This window comes from Callorhinus ursinus, unplaced genomic scaffold (assembly GCF_003265705.2).
Source record: "Callorhinus ursinus isolate GAN/ISIS: 27379988/994484 unplaced genomic scaffold, GSC_fseal_2.0 scaffold13, whole genome shotgun sequence".
Classification (NCBI taxonomy): domain Eukaryota; kingdom Metazoa; phylum Chordata; class Mammalia; order Carnivora; family Otariidae; genus Callorhinus; species Callorhinus ursinus.
Window position 1 is genome coordinate 12,211,626 of NW_027397075.1, and position 22,456 is coordinate 12,234,081.

At 49.2% G+C, this 22,456-nt stretch overlaps 1 protein-coding gene across 5 annotated transcripts in view; it reads right to left on the reverse strand.

Annotated features, from left to right (window-relative positions):
* Positions 1–21,808, reverse strand: part of MGRN1 (mahogunin ring finger 1) — a 56,775-nt gene extending 34,967 nt beyond the window's left edge. For 2 of the 5 annotated variants that reach the window (XM_025859010.2, XM_025859014.2), the window contains exons 1-2: positions 21,545–21,804; positions 33–151 (exon numbers count right to left, since the gene is read on the reverse strand). In XM_025859010.2, the coding sequence (XP_025714795.1) occupies positions 33–151; positions 21,545–21,632 (207 nt within the window). In that variant the 5' untranslated portion in view covers positions 21,633–21,804. Of the gene's footprint in view, positions 1–32; positions 152–21,544 lie in introns of all 5 variants that reach the window. The other 3 variants (XM_025859011.2, XM_025859017.2, XM_025859013.2) reach the window with 3 other exon arrangements.
* Between the last annotated feature and the right edge of the window lie 648 nt (positions 21,809–22,456).

Below are 22,456 nucleotides of genomic sequence, written 5' to 3' on the forward strand. Positions count from 1 at the left end.
GCCTAGCCCGGGCAAAAACCACCTGTACCCACCTGGACTGGGCGATTGCCCAGGAAATTCAGATCCATGTTTTCTCCAAAGAGGTAACCTTCAGGGTGGGGGGTGTCAAATTTCTCACCTCCCATGAAAAAGTGCGAGGCAAAGTAGTTTCCTGGTTGAAAAAGAAACACAGTTGTAGATAAGGAGGCTTGACACAGCCTAGGGGAAGCGTGGCATGGCCAAGAGGCTCAGCCCTGAGAGCAGCTCCATTTGGAAAGAAGCCTCACAGATGGTCCCTCCCACTCGCAGCTGTAGCCTGGGCTTCAACCCTTCAACCCTGTCAACCCCTGCACCCCGACACCCTTCCTGCTCCTCCTCCCTGCTCAGGGGCACACCCTGTCCTCTGCTCAACTCTCCTTTCCCTCTGGGGCAGCCCGAGTTGTGTCCTCCTTAAGGATACGTCTCAGTTCCTGCCCTACACCCGTGTGTGACCTTAGTTGGAAACAAGGTCTTTACAGATGAAATCAAGAAGTCAGTCTGAAGTACAAAAGTGGTAAAAATACGTATGTTGGTAAAACTCAGTCAACTGACTCACAAAATAAAAGGATGTAAAGTACAACACCATACACCTAAACTGTGGGGAGGAGAGGAGTAGAAGACTGGGCTCAAACTTAAGTGGCCACCAACTTAATACAGACTGCTATATGCAGAGGATGTTACATACAAACTGAATGGTAACCACAAATCACACACCAGTAATAGATAAGCAAAAAAATAAAGAGAGGAATCCAAGTACATCATTAAAGAAAGCCAACTAGGGGCGCCTGGGTGGCTCAGTTGTTAAACGTCTGCCTTCGGCTCAGGTCATGATCCCAGGGTCCTGGGATCGAGCCCCCAATCGGGCTCCCTGCTCCGCGGGAAGCCTGCTTCTCCCTCTCCCACTCCCCCTGCTTATGTTCCTGGCTCTATCTCTCTCTGTCAAATAAATAAATAAAATCTTAAGAAAGAAAGCCAACTAATCATGATAGAAGAGAGTGGGAGAAGAGAGGAATAGAGAAAAACCACAAAAACAACCATAAAACAAGTAACAAAATGGCAATACATACATACCCACCAATAATTACTTTGAATGTAAACGGACTAAACACTCCAATCAAAAGACAAAGGGTGATGGTATGGATAAGAAAACAAGACCGATCTATAGGCTGCCTGCAAGAGACTCATTTGAGACATAAAGACATGCAGACTGAAAGTGAAGGGGTAGAGAAGCATTCATCATGCAAATAGTGTGAAAAGAAAGCTGGGGTAGCAATACTTACATGGGACAAAACAGATTTTCAAACAAAGACTGTAGAAAGAGATAAAGGACACTATATCACCCAACATGGGCGCACCCAAAGACACAAGTTAATAACAACTATAAAGGAAGTAATTGATAGTAATTAACCCACTTACATCAATGGACAGATCGTCCCAACAGAAATTCAACAAGGAAACAGTGGCTTTGAATGACACACTGGACCAGATGGCTCTGACAGATATATTCAGAACATTCCATCCTAAAACAGTAGAATACACATTCTTTTCAAGTGCACATGGAACATTCTCTAGAATAGAGCACGTTAGGCCACAAAACAAGTCTCGACAAAGTCAAAAAGATCAGAGTCATTCCATGCAGCTTTTCTGATGACAACACTATGAAACTAGAAATCAACAAGAAAAAAATCGGGGGGGGGGTGGCGCCTGGGTGGCTCAGGCATTAAGCGTCTGCCTTCGGCTCAGGTCATAATCCCAGCCCCACATTGGGCTCCCTGCTCTGCAGGAAGACTGCTTCTCCCTCTCCCACTCCCCCTGCTTGTGTTCCCTCTCTTGCTGTGTCTCTCTCTGTCAAATAAATAAATAAAATCTTTAAAAAAAAAAAAGAGAGAAAAAATCTGGGGAGACCACAAATACATGCTACTCAACAATGAATGGGTCAACCAAGATATCGAAGAGGAAATAAAAAAATATACAGAAACAAATGAAAATGTAAACACAGTGGTCCAAAATCTTTGAGATGCTGAGATGCAGCAAAAGTGGTCCTAAGAGGGAAGTTTATAGCAATACAGGCCTACCTCAAGAAGCAAGAAAAATCTCAAATAAGTAACCTAACCTCACACCTAAGGGAGCAAGAAAAAGAACAAATAAAACCCCAAACCAACATGAACAAAGGAAGTAATAAAGATTAGAGCAGAAACAAATGTAATAGAAACTAACCAAATAATAGAACAGATCAATGAGACCAGGAGCTGGTTCTCTGAAATGATGGACAAAATTGACAAAACATTAGCCAGACTCATAAAAAATAGAGAGAAGAACTCAAATAAACAAAATCAGAAATGGAAGAAGAGAAATAAAAACCAATACCAAAAAATATGAAGTATCGGGGCGCCTGGGTGGCTCAGCTGGTTGAGCGACTGCCTTCGGCTCAGGTCATGATCCCGAGGTCCTGGGATCGAGCCCCACATCAGGCTCCCTGCTTGGCCAGGAGCCTGCTTCTCCCTCTCCCACTCCCCCTGCTTGTGTTCCCTCTCATGCTCTCTGTCAATTAAATAAATGAATAAAATCTTTTAAAAAAATATGAAATATCACAAGAGAATATTTTTAAAAATTATATGCCAACAAATTGGACAACCTGGAAGAAATGGATCAATTCCTAGAAACATACAAGGTCCCAAAACTGAATCAGGAAGAACAGAAAATTTGAACAGACCAATTACCAGCAATGAAATTGAATCAGTCATCAAAAAACTCCCCACAAACAAAAGTCCAGGACCAGATGATTTCACAGGTGAATTCTACTAAACATTTAAAAATGTTTTGTTATTGCCGGGGGCGCTTGGGTGGCTCAGGTCTTGATCCCGGGGTCCTGGGATCGAGCCCCACATCTGGCTCCTGGCTCAGCGGGGAGCCTGCTTCTCCATCTCCCCCTGCCTCTCCCCCTGCTCATGCTCTCTCTCTATCTCTGTGTCTCGAATGAATAAATCTTTAAAAAAAATAAAAAATAAAAGAGTTAATGCCTATTCTTCTCAAACTATTAAAAAAAAATAGAAGAGGGGCACCTGGGTGCCTCAGTCAGTTAAGTATCTGTCTTTGGCTCAGGTCATGATCCCAGGGTCCTGGGATCGAGTCCCTACATCAGGCTCCTTGCTCAGCAGGGGTCTGCTTCTCCCTCTCCCTCTGCCTCCTCCCCACCGCTTGTGCTCTCTCTCTCAAATAAACAACATCTTTAAAAAATAAAAATAAAGAAATAGAAGAGGAAGGAAAGCTTCCAAATTCATTCTATGAGGCCAGCATTGCCCTGATACCAAAATCAGATAAGGACGGTACAAAAAAAGAGAACTACAGACCAGTATCTCTGATGAACATAGATGCAAAAATCCTCAGCAAACCAATCCAACAACATTTAAAAAATCATTCACCATGATCAGGTGGAATTTATTCCTGGGATGCAAAGGTGGTTCAATATTTGCAAATCAATCAATGGGATATATCACATCAAAAAAAAAGAAAGGATAAAAACCATATGGTCACCTTAATAGAGGCAGAAAAAGCATTTGACAAAGTACAACATACATTCATGACAAAAACCCTCAACAAAATGAGTTTATAAAGGGGGAACATACCTCAACATAATAAAGGCCATATATGACAAACCACAGCTAACATCATCCTTAATGGGGAAAAACTGAGAGCTTTCACCCAAGAAGAGGATCAGACAAAGATGTCCACTCTCACCGCTGTTATTCAACACAGTACTGAAGTCCTAGCCACAGCAATCAGACAAGAGAAATGAATAAAAGGCAGCCAAATCAGTAAGGAAGTAAAACTTTCACTATTTGCAGATGACCTGACACTATATATAAAAAACCCTAAAGACTCCACCAAAAAGCTACTAGAACTGATAAATGAATCCAGTAAGGCTGCAGGATACAAAAATCAAGGTACAGAAATCCACTGCATTTCTATACACTAAGAATGAAGCAACAGAAAGAGAATTTTTTTTAAAGATTTTTATTTATTATTTGAGAGAGCGAGAATGAGAGAGAGAGAGAGCACATGAGAGGGGGAAGGGTCAGAGGGAGAAGCAGACTCCCTGCTGAGCAGGGAGCCCGATGTGGGACTCGATCCCGGGACTCCAGGATCATGACCTGAGCCAAAGGCAGTCGCTTAACCAACTGAACCACCCAGGCGCCCAAGAGAAATTTTTTTTAAAAAATCCCATTTAAAATTGCACCAAAAATAATAAAATACCTAGGAATAGACTTAACCAAGGAGGTGAAAGGCCTGCACTCTGCAAACTGTAAAACACTAATGAAAGAAATTGAAGATGTCACAAACAAATGGAAAAATATTCCATGCTCGTGGATTGGGAAAACAAATATTTTGTTAAAATGTCCATACCAAAGCAATCTGCAGGTTTAATGCAATTCCCATCAAAATACCAACAGCATTTTCCACAGAACTTGAACAAAGAATCCTAAAATTGGTACGGAACCATAAAGACCCCGAATAGCCAGAACAATCTGAAAAAGAAAAAGCAGAAAGTATCACACTTCCAGATTTCAAGATATACTACAAAACTATAGTAATCAAAGTGGTCTGGTACTGGCACAAAAATAGATGTGAAGATCAATGTAACAGAACAGAAAGCCCAGAAACAAATCCACAATTATACGGTCAACTAATCTTTGGCAAAAGAGGCAAGAATATGCCGTGGAAAAGGGACAGTCTCTTCAACAAATGGTACTGGGAAAACTGGACAACGAGATGCAAAAGAATGAAACTGGACCACTTCCTTACACCATACACAAAAATAAACTCAAAATGGATTAAGGACCTAAATGTGAGACCCAAATAAAAATCCTAGAAGAGAACACAGGCAGTAATTTCTCTGACATCGGCCGGAGCAACATTTTTCTAGATATGTCTCCTGAGGCAAGAGAATAAAAGCAAAAATAAACTGTTGGGACTACACCAAAATAAAAAGTTTCTGCACAGCAAAGGAAATAATCAACAAAACTCAATGACAAACTACCAAATGGGAGAAGACATTTGTAAATGACATATCTGATAAGGGGCTAATAATATCCAGAGCATATAAAGAACTTATACAACTCAACACCAAACAAAACCAAATAATCCAATTTAAAAATAGGCAGAAAACATGAGATGTTTCTCCAAAGAAGACATCCAGATGCCCAACAGACACAAGAATGCTCAACATCACTCATCATCAGGGAAATGCATATCAAAACTACAATGAGCTTTCACCTCACACTTGTCAGAATGGCTAAAATCAACAGCACAAGAAACAACAGGTGTTGGGGCGCCTGGGTGGCTCAGTCGTTAAGCGTCTGCCTTCGGCTCAGTCATGATCCCAGGGTCCTGGGATCGAGCCCCGCATCGGGCTCCCTGCTCAGCGGGAAGCCTGCTTCTCCCTCTCCCACTCCTCCTGCTCATGTGTTCCCTCTCTCGCTGTGTCTCTCTGTCAAATAAATAAATAAAATCTTAAATAAAAAAAAAAACAGGTGTTAATGAGGATGTGGAGAAAAAGGAACCCTCGTGCACTGTTGATGGGAATGCAAACTGGTGCAGCCACTGTAGAAAACAGTGTGGAACATTCCTCAAAAAGTTAAAAATTGAACTACCCTACGATTCAGTAATTGCAGTACTGGGTCTTTACCCAAAGAATACAAGAACACTCATTCAAAGGGATACATGCACCCCGACGTTTACAGCAGCATTATCTACAAGAGCCAAATTATGGAAGCAGCCCAAGTGTCCATTGACTGATGAGCGGACAAAGATGTGGTATAGATATGTATGTGTGTACATACATGTACATGCACGTGCACACTCTGGAATATTCCTCAGCCATAAAAAATGAAATCTTGCATTTGCAACGACACGGATGGACCTAGAATATTATGCTAAGCAAAATAAGTCAGACAGAGACAAATACCGTATGAGTTCGTTCATGTGTGGATTTAAGAAACAAAACAAACGAACAAAGGAAAAAAAAATAAGAGAGACAAATCAAGAAACAGAGTAACTACAGAGAACAAGCTGATGTTTACCAGAGGGGTGGGGATGGGGGTATAGGCGAAACAGGTCATGGGAACTAAGAGGCGCACTTGTCACAAAGAGCACGGGGTCATGTATGGAAGTGTTGAAGCACTATATTGTACACCTGAAACTAATATAACACTGCATGTTAACTAGCTGTAACTAAAATTAAAAAAAAAAAGAAGAAGCGGTCAGCCTAGACTGGGGGACACTAAATCCAGTGACCGATGTCTTCATACGAGAAAGAGGGAGATCGGGACACAGAGGCTCACACAGAGGGAAGAAGGCAGGGTGACTTGGCTACAAGGGAAGGAGCACGTGGAGCCACCAGCAGCTGGGAGGCAAGAAGGACGTCCCCCTAGAGCCCTTGGAGGGAACCATCCTTTGTTGACACCTTGCCTTGGGACTCCCAGCCTCCAGAACTGTGAGAATAAACTCTGTTGTCTGAAGCCACTCACCCTGTGGTGCTTTGTTACAGTAGCCACAGGACACTAACACGGTTTCCCCACGGCCCTAGACTAAGTCAGTCCCCCCATCCCACACCTAAGCCCTGAGTACATTTTCACCTCAGCACTGACCACAGTTGAAAACTTGTGTGGACCTGAGTATCTGACAACCCCCCCCACCATGAGAAATGAGGCTCTCAGCAGTTCCCCATTATGTCCCTGGCACACTTAGGCACTAAATTCACATTTTTCGTAAAAATCAATGGATAAAAGGGTCAGCTTCAAAGAAGAGAGCTCACAGCTTTGCTGGGGAAACGGAAACATGAGAGTATCTATCGCCTCTCCCAAGATTACTGATCTGACGCTCACCCTCTGTCCCCCATTTCTCTCTGGCACAGAGAACCTAGAGAAAAGCCCAGGTGGCCACAGGGCCCTGTGAATTTTGTGGACACCCAGGCCATGTATCCTGCAGGCACAGCAGGCACATCTGAGCACCTGAGCCTATGTGGGTCCTTCCTGGAGCCCCCAGAGGGAATCTTGAGCACTTCAAACTCCAGGGCATGCCCGGCCTGGAGGTGTATGTCCTTCCTGAGAAGCGCAGTCCGGGTTATGAGCACACAGCCCTGGCTGCCCAGGCAAACAGGCCCAGAACCAGGGGTCCAGCCTGGGGGCTCTCGCCTGAAGGGAACATAACCAGGGAACACTGGGCAAGGGCATAACCCCACCCAGCACACGTGGCCAGGACCCAGACAGAGCCAACTGCAGTGAGAGAGTCAAGTGGTGACTAAATAAACATAACACTCCTGATTTTATGCAAAACCAAGTAGCGGCTAAAGAGAGTCAAACACTTGGATATGCACATGGGAAGACGATCACGGAGTATTTGTTATTAAAAAAACAAGCTGAGGATGTTCCCGGATCCCCTTTGAGAGGTAACTGCACACAGATATATACAACACAAGTTGTGAGTTCACACAGAATGGTCAGGAAGGACGTACGCAAAAAGCTGCTGAGAAGTCAGTCGGGACTGGAGGCAGGAGGGACAAGGGCGCAGGCATTCTCACACCTCCCGTCTCCGCAGATAATGACATGCGCAAGCAGACAGGGGCCGTCACCAGATGGGACCACACGTCAGTTAAAAGGAATGAGCCAGGTCTCCACGTATCAGCACGGAGCAAGCGCACAACAAACACGACTCAAACACAGAGCAGTGGGAGACCGCATCATGCGGAAAGCAGCCCTGTGGCTCCAACATGAAGAGGCAACACAGGAGGGCAGCATGGGAGCCACGACGGGGCTGCTCGAGAGAGAGATGCAACATGAAAATGGGAAGCGTGGATTCTGAAAGGAGGGTGTTCGCTTTCAATTTCTCTGCTTTCCCAGGTTTCTTAAATGCTCATGTTTTTTTTTTAAAGCTTTTATTTATTTATTTGACAAAAGCTTTTATTTATTTATTTGACAGAGACACAGCGAGAGAGGGAACACAAGCAGGGGGAGTGGGAGAGGGAGAAGCAGGCTCCCCGCGGAGCAGGGAGCCCGATGCGGGGGCTCGATCCCAGGACCCTGGGACCATGGCCTGAGCCGAAGGCAGATGCTCAACAACTGAGCCGCCCCGGCGCCCCTCAAATGCTCACATTAAAGGAAGAATGTGTGCAACAGAGGACCAGGGAGGGTGTGTGCTAGTGTGTGTATGCGTGCAGCATGCACGTGTGGCTGGGCGTGTGCTCGTGTGTACACGTGGGCGTCTGTGTGCCTACACTTAGTTTAGGACCAAGAGGACCAGGCGAAGCTCTGAGGAGGAGGGAGGGAAAAGAGCAAGGAAACACCATGAAAGGGCAGGAACAAAAGGCAGACAGACCGGAAGATGGAAGGAGAGAAACCACCATCACCACCGGACTCTTCCTCCATGCCCCCCAGCTACAGAACCCATCGAGGGGGCACAGATGCCACCACTATTCTCCACGTGGGGCGACGAGCTCAGAGGTGGTTCCCAGCCCGGCATCCCAATCCCCTGCTGGGCCTCCCCTCCCGCCATGGGGACAGCAGCCAGGGGTGTTGTGGTGTCATGGTGTCATCTCAGGGCAGACTACAAAGGGCTGCTGTTCGCACACAATGAATGAGCCACATGGGAAGGCCTTCCAGATCAGACCAGTTAAAAACCCCTCTAAGGCCACACTCGGAAGCCTGCCAGAGGCCACGATTTTGACCACGATTTGGCCCTGGCTACTCGGCACCAACACGCTCGAGGGCCACACGACCTCTGAGGAATTCAGCCAGTTCACCTCCTCTGTAGCGGGGGGTATTCAGACTCCGTCCTCCTTACAGGCATCCCAGTGACCTGAAGAACCCACAGGTGGCCAGCCACCAAAATAAAGACCAAGGGAGGGGACCTCCCCTGGAGGCCTCCCCGCGCTCCCACACATGACTCGGTTTTCCGATGTGGATGGACACGCATGTTCATCATTTTTTACAGATGAGGAAAATCAGAACCATGGGCTCCAGTCAGAGGCTGCTTCAGTGACGGCCGGGCTTCTGGGGTTCTTCTGTCTGTTCTGCTTTCAAATGTCTGGCAGTATACATGGCGGACCACGATCATCACTTCCAACCCCCAAACGGAAACACTCTCAATTATGTAAGTGAACTAACCCTGCTAAGGGGCCAGGCACCAGGACAAGCTCTCCAAAGCCCAGAATGATCCACACCCAAATCCCCAGAATCCCCCAGGAGGCAGGGCGAGGAATGGGGAGAGTATAAGTGGGAGCTCGAAGCTCTCCCAGAAGACACCTGCTCTCCCCTTAGCTACATACTCACAAATCCCAAGTTTCATCGAGACCAAAGTTTGGGACCCTACTACAGATCGAACGTTCATGTTTCCTCCAAATTCACACGGTGAATCTCACCCCCAGTGTGGTGGTACTGGGAGCTGGGGCCTTTGGGCAGCGACCAGGTCATGAGGAGATGCTCTGAGGGGTGGAATCAGCACCCTATCAGGAGCTCCCTCCTTGCACTGCAGATGCTTCAAACCAGCGATACCGATACCATCCCCAGCAACACACATTCCCATGCCTCGACTTCAGGGACAGCCACCACCCACCGCCCTGCAAATTAGTGACTGCCCTGTGCTGCCACCTTGCCCAGCACCACCTTCCTGGCCTGTCTCCCAGGATTCCGGAACTTCCTCCATTCCCTGTGACCCAAAGGATGCTCCCACCCTGCCACTCAGTAGCAAGGCCTCCTACAGCCTCCCTGCAAGCCATCTTGCCCATTCGATAGCAAACCCTCCGCCCCCCACTGTCTTCAAAGTTTTTCTTCCCGTGCTGGTTGGTTCACACTCCAGGCAGGGGTCACAAGTTTGTCCACCATCCTGTACCCCAGCAACCACCACCCTGGCCTGCACACAGGAGCTTGATAAAAACCGGCTGAATGAAGAGGGGGAGCATGGATGACAGCTTACTACTGACAGTTGAGGAAATGGGAGGCACAGAGAGGTCATGTGACCTGCTCAAGCCCCAGCACCAGCCAGAGGTGGTGTCCTCACTGACCCCAGAGCTGTACACTCAACTACACCAGTCCCCTGTGTATTCTACCCACACCCCCCAGCAATTCTACAATTCCCAGTGCACACTGACTGGGTGGCCTACAAATTCAGCTCAATCCTGACACTATCCACCCAGAGACAGCATCAGATCCCATAGATTAAGGGCTCAGCCCCACACCACTGCCCTCTCCCTTCAGATGCCAATCCCCAGTCCAGTTGGTCACCTGTCAACTGGCTATAAACTGGACATTCCCATGACCCCCAATTAATTTGCTAGAGCAGCTCACAAAACTCAGGGTAACAGTTCACTTACTAGATCCCCAGTTTATTATAAAAGGATAGGACTCAGGAAGGGCCAGACAGAAGAGAGGCCCAGGACAAGGCATGTGGGAAGGGTGCAGGTGCTTCCAAACCCTCTCTGAGTGCTATACCCTCCTGGCCTCTTGCTGTGTTCACCAACCCAGAAGCAGTTTGAACCCAGCCCTTTTGGGTTTGCATGGAGGTTTTGTTATATAGGCATGGTTAATTAAATCCCTGGCTGCTGGTGACCCTTTCAATCTCCAGCCTCTGGTCACAAGGTTGGGTCCAAAGGCAGCCAGGACCAACCGTTAGGTGCTTTCCAAAATTTCCTCATTAACATAAATTCAGGTGTGATGGAAAGGGGCCCAGTTACGAGTATCAAGACTCTGATTTCACTTCTGGGGTCCCTGGGTGGCTCAGTCGCTAAGCGTATGCCTCCAGCTCAGGTCATGATCCCAGGGTTTTGGGATCGAGCCCCGCATCGGGCTCCCTGCTCCACGGGAAGCCTGCTTCTCCCTCTCCTACTCCCCCTGCTTGTGTTCCTGTTCTCGCTGTGTCTCTCTGTCAAATAAATAAAATCTTAAAAAAAAAGACTCTGATTTCACTTCTATCACTCATTGCTTAGGAAATTCCACGGGTTTTAGGAACTCTGCGACAGGAACAGGTGAAAACCGAAGATTTATTTATTTGCATTTTTTTTTAAAGATTTTATTTATTTACTTGACAGAGAGAGCGAGAGGGGATCACAAGCAGGGGGAATGGGAGAGGGAGAAGCAGGCTTCCCGCCAAGCAGGGAGCCCAATGCGGGGCTCGATCCCAGAACCCTGGGATCATGACCTGAGCGGAAGGCAGACGCTTAACGACTGGGCCACCCAGGCACCCCCCAGATATTTCTTACTATAAATCACAATGTCCCTGCCAGTAAGCCATGACAAAACTAAAGACTCTACCCCCCCCCCCCGCCCCGCTAAGACACACAAGACCTGCTCAGCAGCCCCAGTAGGGGGGAAGAGAACTGAGCAGGCCTGTGCAATGGCTGGGGACAGTTCAAGAACTCCTCAGGCCGAAAATTCTTCTCATTCTCTACCAGGACAGATGTTCCCAATAACCAGTTTCCCGAATCTGCTGCCACTAAGCTCTGGCTGGGCTGGACCAATGGGATGAGAACATCACAGTCCCCAAAGAGTGATCTCAGGAAAGGAAAGCATCTTCAGGCCAGGTGGGAGGCCCTACAGCCTAGAAGCAGGTTCCCAGGCAGAGAGAAAAGACTGACCCTAAGGGGGTCACCCACCTCTAACCACCCTGCTCCCTGATTCCTCCTGGGCCAAGGTCCTGCGTGTACACAGAACAGTGCTTCTCCACGCAGCCTAGGTGACCTAGGGCAGCCTAACCTCTGTGGGCCTCAGTGTCCCCATCTGCAACATGGAGGCCTTAGTGAATAACACCGATTAGGACCTTTCAGGCTGCCCTATGACGCGTGTACATGGTAACACAAAGAGCCTTGCACAGGTGAAAAGATTCTGGTTCACTGAGTTCCAGAGTAAGTGGCTGCAGCCACCTTTTTTTGGGAGGAGGGGTCCTCGCCTTTTCTGGAAACAGCCTCCACAACCCAGTTTGGTGGTAGGCCCCAGCTGCCAGCAGACCGCGCAGCTCCCACCCCCTAGACACTGCTGGCTGGCCAAGGTGGACACCTGACCGTGCTGGACCAACACGTGGATTCTCTCTCCTGTGGAACTGGACCAGAGACCAAAGGACTTGGTCCTTGAGGGCCCCAGATGGGTGGCAGTCAGCTTTGGGCAAGTCGCAGCAGAAGGATGCTGAGACCAGAGGGGACGAGAGGCTTTTGTGTTCAGTTGGCTTCCACTTATTGGCTTCCCACCCTTGGGTTCCAGAGACCCACCCACCACCAGCTTTCCAGTACATTCTGCCTCCTGCCTAAGCTAGTCTGCATAAACGCCAAAATGACAGCCAATTTCCTTAGAATTAAAAATGTAATAAAAAGCACTTAAGAACTCCTGCAAATCAGTGAGAAAGGAGACAATCCAGTATGAAAAACATGCAAATGATTTCAATAGACACCTCACAAAAAGAGGAAGAGAAATGGATGGTAATTTCCATATGAAAAGGTGCCCAACCTCACCGCCATCAGGGTAAAGGAAATTAAAACTCCATGAGCTTGGGGCGCCTGGGTGGCTCAGTCGGTTAAGCGGCTGCCTTCAGCTCAGGTCATCATCCCAGGGTCCTGGGATCGAGCCCTGCATCGGGCTCCCTGCTCGGCGGGGAGCCTGCTTCTCCCTCTCCCTCTGCCTGCCTCTCTGCCTACTTGTCCTCTCTCTGTATCTCTCTGCCAAATAAATAAATAAAATCTTTAAAAAAAAAAAAAAACTCCATGAGCTTTCCTTGGTAAAGTTAGACAACAACAAACCACACGCAGCTGACACTCCCCAGGGTGGGTGAGAATGCACAGCAGTCAGCACCCGGCTCCACCGATGGGAGTGTGAATCGGCTCAACAACTCCAAAAACCTGTCTGCAAAACCCGCTGTGGCCGAACCCGCGCCTGAGGGCCCCAGCACCCACTGCCACGTGTGACTGTGACCCAGAGAGGGTACCGGGGATGGGGAAGGTCAAAAGTCGCTAACACCAAGAGTGGTGGCTGCCCGGGGCTGGGAGCGGGGACCAGGGAGTCAGGGTGTAAACGGCACAAGGGGGAAAGAGTTGTAGAGAAATGACGGTGGATTGGTGCACAGCTGCACAACATGGTGAAGGTACTTAATGTCACTGAACTGCACACTTGAAACGGTTAGAATGGTCACAGTTACGTGTATTTACCACAATTAGGAAAAACACGGGGGCGCCTGCATGGCTCAGTCGGTTAAGCGGCTGCCTTCGGCTCAGGTCATGATCTCAGGAGCCCCACAGAGCCCCACATCGGACTCCCTGCTCAGCGGGGAGTCTGCTCCTCCCTCTCCTGTGCTCTCCCTCCCTCTCTCTTTTTCAAATAAATAAATAAAATCTTAAAAAAAAAAAGAAAAGAAAAAAAACACGGACCGCAGGAAATCTGACTCCTGGGCACCAGAGCAGCCACGGGAGGGTCCATGGCAGCATTTTCCGTAAGGGCCCAAACTGGAAATGTGCCCAACGCCCCTGCACATGAACGGATGAAGACACAGCGGCCTCAACAGACAATGGGATGTAACACAGCAGAGACCAAACCGACTACAGCCCCCACGAACAGTGTTAGGGCCTCTCTCTCATCACCGAGTGTGGAGCAAAGAGCAGCCAATTATTATAGCAAATTCAGAAACAGGTAAAATCACCTCTAGTGGAGTCGGAAGGGGTTTCCCAGGGAGGAAGAAGGCAGAGATTGGGAAGGGGCACCAAGGGGCTTGGGGGGCTGCTACTGTTCTACTCCTTCAATACATTCACTGTGTCATCATTCATCAAGCTTATGCTTTGCACAATTTCTAAACACCTGTTACGCTTTGATGTTAAACATATATACAGTCCCCGACTTACAATGGTTCAACATACAAGTTTTAGACTTTACAATGGTGCAAAAGCGACAGGCATTGGTTCAAACCCATACTCCAAATTGTGAATGTGGATCTTTTCCCGGGCTAATGATCTGTGGTGGGATGGTGGGATCTTCTCTCAGGATGCTGGGCAGTAGCAGGAGCCCCAGCTCCCAGTCAGCAATGCAGCCACAGGGTCTACAACTCATACTCACCGCCCTTCCGCACCCAACCATTCTGTGTTTCACTTTCAGTACAGTGTTCAATAAGTTACATGGATATCGAACACTAATACAAAATAGGCTTTGTGTTAGACGATTTTGCCTACCTGTAGGCTAATGTAGGTGTTCTGCGCACATTTAAGGTAGGCGAAGCTAAGTTACAATGTTCAGTAGGGGGGCACCTGGGTGGCTCAGTCGGTTAAGTGGCTGCCTTCCGCTCAGGTCATGATCCCAGGGTCCTGGGATCGAGCCCCTCACCAGGCTCCCTGCTTGGCGGGGAGCCCACTTCTCCCTCTCACAAGCCCCCCTGCTTGTGCTCTCTCACTCTGTCAAATAAATAAATAAAAGCTTAAAAAAAAAAGTTCATTAAGTTAGCTGTATTCGATGCATTTTCAACTTCTAGGCTTTTCAGCTTACGATGGATTTATGGGCACACAGTCCCATCGAGATCTGAGGAAGAATGCATATATGTGTATACACACATATTTCTTAAGCCGTGAACCAAACACAATTCCTTCTTCTGATTCCCCCTAGAGACACTCAGGGAGTCTGGTCACTCGGGGATATCATCTGGGGCAGGAGGTGTGGATGACAGAAAGCTGCAGTTACCAGAACGGTGGACGCCAGGACCACCTGGAGGGGGCCAGTACGGCAGTCTGCCCGCCCTGCGGGTACCGAGCACCCAGGACCAAGCAGGAGGGCCCAAATCAGTATCAGGCAGGAGGAAAGGACAGAGGAAATCCTTCAAACACAGAGGTGGAGAGATGTTCCATCAGTCACTCCTCAAGCCTTGTGCCTCCTCACCTGGCTCTATGACTAAGCAAGCCAAGGGATTTCGGGTTAGACAGCACAGGACCCTCTCCCACACGGTTCCAGACCATGTGCTTTTCTGCACATGGCAGAGGGTGTAGGCCTCACTCCTCCCTCTCACTCCCATCCTGGTGGGATGGCCACCCCCTGCAGCATAGGCCGGGGCTAAGCCCAGATCCCCCATCTCTGAGGAGCTGGGCAGATGCAGGGGCAGCTGGTGGAAGTAAACAACTGTACGGTTATTGACTGAGGCCACATCAGGCGCTGCATGGGGCACAGGGCGCCTGTGACACCATCCACCCTTTTATGGGACACCATTTTATGGAATAACACAGAATAGTGAGGCTGGGTGACAACACAACCACATAGGAAACGCACACAGGAAATGCCAAATGGAACACAGCCCCATGCAAATGTCTGGTCTGGGCCACACTGGGTTTGGGAGGAGAGGCAGACGGCAGTGGTCACTGCCTGTTGGGACCATCCAGGAAGTACAGGACATCCTCCAGGAAACTTCTGGGACTGCTGAAAAACAAAGGCTGGGCAGGGCAGGGCGTGGTCTCACTCTGCCAGCTCCCGTGGACTCTCAGAGTCAGATCTGGAAAGAGGCCTGGGGCAAGAGGTTCACCCCAGTGAGTCAGGGAAATGGGGCCAGAGAGCAAGCTCCTGGCTCAAGGCCACAGACCAGGGCCAGAGTAAGGCCTCAGGACTCAGAATCTAGTGCTCCTACCGCCACACCTCTACTGGCTGGGGGTGGGGGAGGGCAGAGGACTGCTCCTGGGTTCAATCTCCTGTGCTAAACTAATCCTCAACTTTCCATGTCTGTGGATGGGTGTGTTGTAAACACAATAAAAGTCACCCCAGCTGTGAGGAAGACACACACATGCGCACACAGACTCATAAGCACCCACATCCTCTTTACCCCAGGCAGCTGTGCCCTGGGAGCCATGGCGGGCTGTGGAATGGCAGCAGCCACCTCCTCGGGCAGGGGTAAAAGGCCCACTGGCTCTGCAACCAGACCAGAACAAGCTCCGGCTTTCCTCACCGGGAGCGACAGGCCCTATAGGCCTGTGTAGTTGGCCCATGCACAGGGAAGTCCAACAAAGCTCAGGGCAGGAAGGCTGGCAGGAGTTGGCTGACAGCCAGGTTATGTTCAGGTCAACAAAAGGTGACAGTTTCTCAACAATCCCCAGAGAAACTATGAAAGGTCCCCAGACACATGCCCAGAACTGAGTAAACGATGCAAGACCTCAGAAACAAGCACACCGAGCTCCCGGCCCCATGGGCAGGCAACACTCCAACGGGGAGACCCACCAAACCTCAGCTCCCCGCGGCCCCGGGGTCTGGGCACCAATCACAGGCTTCTAAACCCCAGCAACCCCAGGCTGCTGCTTCCCGGAAGCAGGGGCTCAGATGCCCACCCACTACGGCCCATTTAAGAGGCTTCTTGTTGCTTTTGTTTTTACTCGAAGTGTAACAACTGAAGCTCAGAAAATACAGTTTATTTATGCAGCTATTCCAATGATAAAATCTGAACCCAGTTAACAAGAGCAGAAGCACAGAACTAGTTCTCATCTGTGAATGGCACAGGAAACACGGGGAAGCTGAACGGGAACCCAGTGGAGCCGCACCACGCTCGTGATGATGGTGTGGGTCTCGGAGCAGGAAGGTGAACTGCCAGTGTGCAGGAGCCCCTTCTCCCCACCCTCCATCCTACTGCCGCAGGGCTCAGCACAAGCTCACTCCCTTGGACAGGGATGGCCCAGAGACCCAGAATGCCCCTGGTGATAGAGACTGTCCTCTCTCATCTGCAACACCAGCCTCGGCTCTCTCCTTCAGATGCCAAAGACATCAGTCAGCAAGGCCCTACCTACTCTGTAAAGGGTAAACCCCAACACAAGTGCTCACGAGATGTTCCTAGACGGCCGGCAACACCAAAGTACACACCAAAAGTCTTGCACGCGCCTTGGGTGGCTCCATCACATGGCAGGAGGCCCAGGAGTCGTCAGACCCCGCCCGACACACCGAGGGATAAGATGCAGCCCAGTCTGAGCGGCCCATACACTAGGGAGATGGGGTTGGTTTCCTTCCGGGCCTATTGCACAAGCATTTGTTAAGTGCCTACTGCACACCAGGCTCGGATGCTGCGCGACAAAAGGCTCAGTCTGATTTCTAGTTCCTCCACCAGAGGACAAAAGTTTGGTGTCACAAGGATAAGGCAAGGCTCCCATAAGATAAAGGAGGTGAAAACATTCGGAAAGCACACGCACACACACAAGGTTTAGGCCTGGGGCGTATCTCCCCTCCACTCCGTCCCCTCCCTGGGTTGGTAGGTCACATGTCTGATTGCCTCCCCTTCCGACACTTTTCCTGGGTGACCCGGTCCCAGCACGACCTCCCTCAAACACCAGCACAGGGCAGACAGCATCGCTCTGAGACACACAATTAACAGTAATAATCTCAGTAGGAGGTTTGACGGTGGCAGCAGCTGCCCACAGCCAGGTACTCCACATGGGCACCTGTTACACTCCGGACCCTCTCCTGCATGTCTGCACCTCCTCTGTACGGGCTCAGCCGTGGTGTCCTCGCTCCTGCTCTGACCCTTGGCTGAAGACAGGCCAGCTGTGTGATCAGGGCAACGGAGTACAGAAATAAACCCTCACCGTTTATGGTGAACTCATTTTTTACAAGGGTGCAGAGGCAGCTGGATGGGACAAGAATAGTCTTTACAACAAATGATAATGAAATAATATCCATATGCAAAAAAAAAGACCTCATAGTTTTACCTGGAACTACACATGAAAACATTACCTCAATATGGATCACAGTGCTTGCTTCAGCAGCACATATGTAAATTGGAACCAAATGGACCACAGACCCAAACACATGAGCTGAAACTGTAAAACTTCTGAGGAAAAAAACAGAAAATCTTTGTTACCTTGGCCTAGGCAAAGATCTCCTAGATATAACTCCAAAAACACTAACCACTAAAAAATTGATAAATTGAACTTAACCAAAATTTAAAAACTTTTGATCCTCAGAAGACACCATTAAGAAAAATGAAGACAAGTCACAGACTAGGAAAAAATATTACCAAGTCAGAGCTGATAAAGGAATTGTGTCACTGTACCCAGAATAAGGAACTGTTACAACTCAGTAAGAAGACAAACAATCCAATCTTTAAAAAATGAACAAAAGACAAAAACAGACGTCTGGCACGTGTGCTCAGGCTGCAGGCTCTCTCTCTCTCTCTCTCTCTCTCACACACACACACAGTATACAAATGGCTAATAAGCACGTGAAAAGATGTTTCACATCAATCAGGGAAATGCAAATCAAAACCACAATGAGATACCACCTCACACCCACAAGCCCACAAGGATGGTTATAATGAAAAAGGCAGACAAAGGAGCGCCTGGCTGACTCAGTCAGTACAGCACACGGCTCTTAATCTCAGGGTTATGAGTTCAAGCCCCACATTGGGCGTAGAGCTTATTAAAAAAAAAAAAAAAGGTAGACAATAATAAGTGTTGACGAGGATGTGGAGCACCCGAACCCTCACACACTGCTGATGGGAACGTAAAATGAAACAGTCACTATGCAAACAGTCTGGCAGTTCATCAAAAGGTCAAACATAGAGTCACCATCTGACCCAGCAATTCCTCTCCTAGGTGTATACTAAAGAGAATTGAAAAGAGCCATACAAACGTTCAATGTTCATAGCAACATTATTCATTATAGCCAAAAAGTGGAAACAACCCAAATGTTAACTGGTAAATAAATAAAATGTATGGTATCTGTACAATAAGGTACAGACATCTGTTACAACATGGATGAGCTTCAAAGAAATTGTTCCAAGCGCAAGGAGCCAGACATAAGAGAGACTACATGTTGAATGATTCCTTTTATATAAAGTGTCCAGAAAGGGCACATTTTAAGACAGAAAGCAGATCAGAGTAATGGGGTGGGGGTCAGGTGGGGTCACAGACTGACTGCAAACAGACACAAGGAAACTTTGGAGGGTGCTGGAAATGTCTAAAACCTGATTGTGGTGATGGTTGCACAGTTCTATACATTTACTGAAAGTCAACAAATCATATGTTTACAATGGATGCGTTGTATGGCACACAATTTATACCTCAATAAAGCCACTTAAAAAGTAAAATGAATAAATACAATGAAAACAAGGCAAATGTTATTAAATTTGAACTAGGAACCTTTGCAGTACATGCTGAAAGTTCCACAAGCAAAAGAAAGAGATCTTAAAAGTTCTCAACACCAAAAAAAAAAAAAAAAAAAAAGTGTAGAGATGAGGGTGTTAACTCACCCTATATTGTGGTGATCATCTTCCCATGTGTACACATATCAAATCATTAGGGTATACACATTAAACTTGCACAACATTACATGTCAATTATGTCTCAATAAAGCTGAAAGGGATCTGACAGTATTATATATGTGTTAAAAAATATTAACATCCAATCATTTTCCTCTGCTTGATATTATCAACAAAATTAACAGACCTGAAAAGATAACTTTCTCACCAAGTGTTAGAAGGGTCCATGGGGCCATCCCTTAAAAATCATCTGGAACTCCCCTGGGGTCCCCAGTCCACCCTTGGGGAAACATAGGAAAGTACTGCTAAGGTCATTTCTCAGACTCACCCTCCTCCCTGAGCATGGCGGCCCGAGGGACAAGGAATCTGAGGGGACAGCTTTCAGGCTGGACAAGTCCAGGAGAGCACTGTTGTGGTGCTCTAAGGTAGCCTATGACATTCATCTTGGGTGACAGACCCAATCGATTAGTTGTGGCTGACCAGGGTGTTTATTAATGGATTCTGAAACCAAGTCCAAGCTTGGTGACAAAGAGTGTCCTGAATGATTAGCAAGGTCTACCACACAGAATCTGAAAGTGGTGTTATAAAGGCCTGTATTTGTGGTTTCGTCCAAACACCCAAGTGAAGGGACATCAAGTGTGTCCTAGCCCCAGGTTATACAGGAAATGCCACATAAAACTTTGGTATCTCTGCCATGCCACTGCTAGCAGCTATTAGGGTCTGAATTGGCCAGCTGATTTCCTTTTTAAGCCATTATAACAATTAATTAATATTTTATGAGGACTTCCGGTGCCAGGCACTATTCTGAGCACTGTTCAAGGATCAACCTATCGTACAGATGAGGAAACTGTGACCCAGGGGGAAGAGCAACTTGCCTAGCGTCACTCAGCCAAAGACAGGATGGAAGAACATCAGAGATGGAAGAGGATGAATTCAAACAACTGCTTCAATCACATCTGGGGATGTCAGCCCACTGGCCTCCAGGGGATCCCCACACCAGGCTGGGCTGCCCTGCACTTGTGCCTGGGACACAAGCAGGCAACAGTGCCTTCTGCCCACTCTGTTCCAAAAACTGTGCTAGTCTCCGCCCCTCTATTTTCCCAGACACTCTCCCTCTTGGGCTTCCAAAATCAGGGCAAAGCAGTTCTCAAATATGAGTGGACATCAGACTCACTTGAGAAATGGGTTTAAATGCAGCTTCCCAGGCCCCAGCAGGTCTGAGGCAGGGCCTGGGAAATGCGCCTTTAACAAGCTTCTCCACTAGTGGCAGTGGGTGCTCCTGGACTACACTGGAAGGAAACTTGGCCTGGTGGGTGTCCCAGGGCCAACTGTGAGGTCTAGGAGACCACCATAACAGATCAGATTCTTCAGAAGCCAGGATCAGGAGACCCAACCTCAAAGTCCCCCTCATGTCCAAATTCTCTGTCCTTTTTCTTTTCTTTCCACGACAAATGACCCCCATGAGGAGATGGAGAGGGAGGAACCCAAGCTGAAGTTCTGGGTCAGGCCACACTCTTTAGGGGCACCAAAACAGAGTGGGAACAAGTCGACTGGGAGTCCGATCTGTGGTCCTCCTCCCAGAGGCACTTCCATCCAGCTCTTAGACCTTGGAAAAGTCACTTCCTCACTAGTGTCTCAGGTCTCCCTGCCACAAAAAAAGAGACCAGGGAACCAGGTAGGTCCCCTCCAACCAGTCTCCTGTTTTCCAGCAAGGACCCCATTGATCACAATCTCCTTGGGCCCAACGTCACTGCCCCTACCCACCCACCCACCCACCATTCACAGGCACCAGAAGGTCACCAGAAAGCTCAGCTTCTGTCCAGATGGCGAGTGTTCAGTACCACGGGCCGGGTCGTCACACTAAGCCACCAAAGAAAGCCAAAACTGGCGATGGTGTGATGTCAGTCCTTTGACAATGACCACTTTGTAAGCACAAGCGAAGCGCCGGGTACCGTGCTAACCCCTCGCCAGCGTCGAGCCACGAACCTCACCCCCGCCCTGGGGTTTCCTACTCAGTCTCCCCTGTGTGCGGACCAGGAAGCTGAGGCGCGCACGGGCGAAGTGACTGACCCAAGGTCACCCCGCCGGGACCGGGCAGGCAGCCCGGGGCCCCACCCACGGTCTGAGTGGAGGTCGCGCGGAGCCCCAGACCGGGAGACGCAAGGAGGGCCGCGGGCCGAGCAGAGCCCACCGCACCCTCTGCGCGGCGCACCGCGCGGGCGCGCCCTGCCCACCCCGCGTTCCGGCCCAGGCCTCGCCCTGCTGCGCGCCCGGGGCCGCGCCGGCCGCTCACCGGACTTCGGCGGGTAGCGATAGGCCGAGTTCGCCTGGATGTCGATGTCCTCCACACCCGCGATGCGGCGGCTCAGAATGGAGCCCATGGTGCGCGGCGGGCCGGGCCGGGCCGGGGCCGGGACGCGGGCGGCGGCGGCGTCCTCACGCGGACATGGCCCTGACCAGGCCACACGAACACCCGCCCACGACCGCGGGCACCCCGGCCTCCAAACCCCAACCCCCAGCTCGGCCGGGACCCGACGCCACAGCGGCCCTCCGCCCCCCGGGCACGAGGCACTCGGGAAATGGAGTCCCCTCGCCGCCGAAGCCGACGGGCTGCGGCGCAGGAAGCCCACCAAAGAACCACATGTCCCAGGATGCCCTTCGCCGCGGCCCTGTGAAGATGCTGAACGGGACTCCGGGACAAACCAAATGGACCTGAATCCAGAGGGGAGGAACCATCACGCACACCACAAACTGACTTTTCCTCTGCATTGCAAACACGTCACTAACATCCTAACTCTTTAGTCTCCTGATAATCTGTTCGTATATAGATTCTTATAGGAACCCAGCGCCTTCCATTTACCCCCTCTCTAAAATATCTCCCTGAGCCACGATGGTTCTCCCCACTTCCCAGGGTCGATCTCCTGCCCCGTCCAGAAGAGGGCACACCTTTACCTGCCACCCGGCAATAGCTGGGATGGAACCCAAGCCGACTAGGAGTTGGGGTTCACAGGAGAAGCTAAACACTTCTTTTAGCCTTTTCCACAACTCAAGGCTTCTCTTTGGCTCCACGTCCAGAACAATTACTTTGAAGACATAATTTTACAGCCCCACAGACCTCTCCCCATTTTACATATAGAGAAACTGAGGCACAAGGGATGGCTGCATATGAGGTGCTGAAGGCATGTTTAAAAAATTGGTCATGATT